Genomic DNA, 2760 nt, shown 5'->3' with positions numbered 1-2760 from the left:
TCTTCGTCAATGATATAGTCCATAGGCTCAGGTCTACCGTATTCATCAACTGCATTACCGTGCCCGTCTTCGTAGAAAATTTGAAAGCTCATATTGTAATACTCGGTTTTTAATGAAAAAGAGAGCTGACGGTGCTTTCATGTCTAATATACTCATATTTTGTACGACAGGGCTTCTACATATACGACATTCAATTTGTCAGCAAGCGAAATCAGCCAATGGTTTACGTAACAATAGAATTTAACGAACGCGAATTTTACTCTTGGCATCAGTGTCAATAATTTTTGGAAATACTGTATAACTCTACACGGAGCTCTTTTTCTGCATTTTATACGTTACACATACCTATACGAACAATTAAGACATACAGAACTACATAAGACAGCAACAATGACCCATAGTTTACGAGGTCGCAAGCCCACTGTGTCTGCTCTTTCAAATGAGCAGATTCAAAATCTGCATAAGCAATTTGAGACCAAACGTCGCAGGCTCGTCTGTACCAATTGCCAAGCAAGCGGCTCTTTCAACCGCAATGGGACCACAGCTGATGATCCCCCTCAACCTAGTTTCTTGTGCAAAAATTGTGACTTGTACTGCAATGCACATACCATGGCGAACATGCTACAGTCAGTCTCAACAGCAACTGATCTACCCTCTGATTCCTCCGTTCATGAATCAATGGAAATTTCTGGGTCCCAATTCACAAGCTCCGATATCAATGCTCTATCTTCAGGTGTAACTATTGCTGATCTGCAACTAACAATTGAAAAATTGCATGCCGAACTCAAACAGACTCAAGCCGAGCTCAAACAAGCTCGGGAAGAAATCCAAGTTTTGCGCAACCAACAAGTACATACTGATACTTAGCCTGTTTCTGATTCAAATAGTTCTCAATTCCCACCCCTGCCCTCTGCCTCTCAATCGCTCCCTCCCTGGCGCGATCCAGCCCGCCTTAGTCTTCTCAAAGCTTCAATGTTGGAACAACGTCAACAACGACACTTACAACGACAGGAAATCGCTGCCCGATTCTTGCAGCCACCCTCTGAGAACCAAGGTTTCCAATATATATTCGTTCCCACTAAAGCCCGTGTTCCTGTCGGGCAATTACGCACCCGCCTTCGTAAATTAGATATCAATAACAGTCGTATTCTTGGCATTCACTACCCTGCTCGTAACGCTGTGGCCCTTCTTGTCCATAACGATTATGCTCCCGAACTGAAATCTCACCTCCAGAAATTTAAAGTGCGCATTATAGACAATTTTGATCCTTGTGATGGATCGATCCTCATGGACCCTAAATATGACCAATGCTCTAAAGAAGAACGCGACCATCTTGCTCTCAAATCTCATTGTGAACGTGTGAGAAGAGCCCTTTCCTACATCCGTGCTCCAGTTAAGGCAGCCGTAGCTCGTTATTTCTACACCCAAAAATGGATTGACAAATCTACTCTCGATGAAAATATTTCTACCAGAATGAACCATCCAACCGATGTCTTCGAAGTCGATGACGACGTAGTCATGCACCTCTCGAATAATGAAGATAACCACTCACAGCTATAATGAATACTATCAGCATTTCATTATTCAACGCTACTGGTCTACCTAAACATGCTATCTCACCACTCCTTAAAGTAGCTGAATCCTCTTTCGTTCTTTTAATTACTGAATCATGGCTTCTCCCATCTAACAAGTATCCAATATCATGGCAACAATTTCACACCTATGGTCAACCTATCCAATCGAGTATGAATCGAGGTAGTCTTGGTATAGCTCTACTAGTTAACCCTTCCAATCCCTTCCCAGTACAGCATATCCCTCACAAGAATGACATCTTAGCTAAGTATGCCTTGTCTTTCACTATTTCAAAATACCTTGTTCACTGTCTATATTTACCTCCTTCTCTACCACACGCCGAATTTTCCAATATTCTCAACTTGCTTCCTCTAAATATGCCTAACACTGAATCCACCATCATTTGTGGCGATCTCAATGCACGGATAGGCAAAGTTACTGGAGACACTATACATAATCACCGAGGACAGTTACTATACGAATGGATCAATTCTCACAGTATGACAATATGGAATGAACGACTAGCATATGGATCACCCACTTTTATGAACTATTCTGGCAGCAGTATTATCGACTACTTCATTAGTACAACAGAACTGCCATACTCAAACTTAATAATTCGGGACGATCTATCGCTTGGCTCCTATCACAAGTTTATGACCCTATCCTTTCAAGCATCAGCTCCACCTCAGAGGCTCCTCCCACCTAAAAGGATCTTGTGGCACTTGGGCAAGTTAAAAGATGAAAAGTTAAGAGTTCAATACAATAATCGCTTTTCCCATCTTACCAAGGACCTTATACCTACTACTGCTCCCTCCTTTGACAACAGAGCCTCTGCATCGGCATATATTGAAAAACTCAATCACAACCTATGTCAAGCAATCTACCAATCTCTGGATGAGGTCTGTGGCCGTAATACGCGACAATGGTGCAGCCCCCTGCAACAATTCTGGACAGCTGATTTGCAAGAGGCCTTCGAACTTAAGGAGCACTACTATAGAAAATGGCGTAAATCACAAGGGGTGAACTGTCTCAAATACTGGCTCCTTCATCAAGAAACTAAGGCGAAGCTTCGTCGGATGATTCTAAAACGAAGAAGAGACACATGGAAAGAGTTCTGTGATAAAATGGAACAAGGAGAGTATACCAAAGCCATCGCAAAATTATGTAAAATTCGTAAAAATAGAA

General features: G+C 42.1%; 2 protein-coding genes across 2 annotated transcripts; both read left to right on the top strand.

The window, feature by feature from the left end:
- The first annotated feature begins 559 nt into the window (after positions 1-559).
- RHIMIDRAFT_264743 (uncharacterized protein) lies at positions 560-971 on the top strand. Its single transcript, XM_023611771.1, has one exon. It carries the CDS (start codon positions 610-612, stop codon positions 865-867), a length of 258 nt encoding a protein of 85 aa, XP_023469699.1. The 5' UTR covers positions 560-609; the 3' UTR covers positions 868-971.
- A 774-nt stretch (positions 972-1745) lies between these two features.
- Positions 1746-2695, top strand: RHIMIDRAFT_288893 (uncharacterized protein; the record flags this gene model as incomplete). Its single annotated transcript, XM_023613601.1, has 2 exons — positions 1746-2580; positions 2637-2695. The coding sequence occupies 2 exons, from the start codon at positions 1746-1748 to the stop codon at positions 2693-2695; spliced, it is 894 nt and encodes a 297-aa protein (XP_023469698.1).
- Between the last annotated feature and the right edge of the window lie 65 nt (positions 2696-2760).

The sequence above is a fragment of the Rhizopus microsporus genome, assembly GCF_002708625.1.
Source record: "Rhizopus microsporus ATCC 52813 unplaced genomic scaffold scaffold_2, whole genome shotgun sequence".
Taxonomy (NCBI): Eukaryota; Fungi; Mucoromycota; class Mucoromycetes; order Mucorales; family Rhizopodaceae; genus Rhizopus; species Rhizopus microsporus.
This window is presented reverse-complemented; position numbering and strand designations above follow the sequence as displayed.

What these genes read in the sequence shown, in the direction of transcription:
- RHIMIDRAFT_264743 (XM_023611771.1), top strand. Translation starts at nt 610, where the DNA reads ATGGCGAACATGCTACAGTCAGTCTCAACAGCAACTGATCTACCCTCT.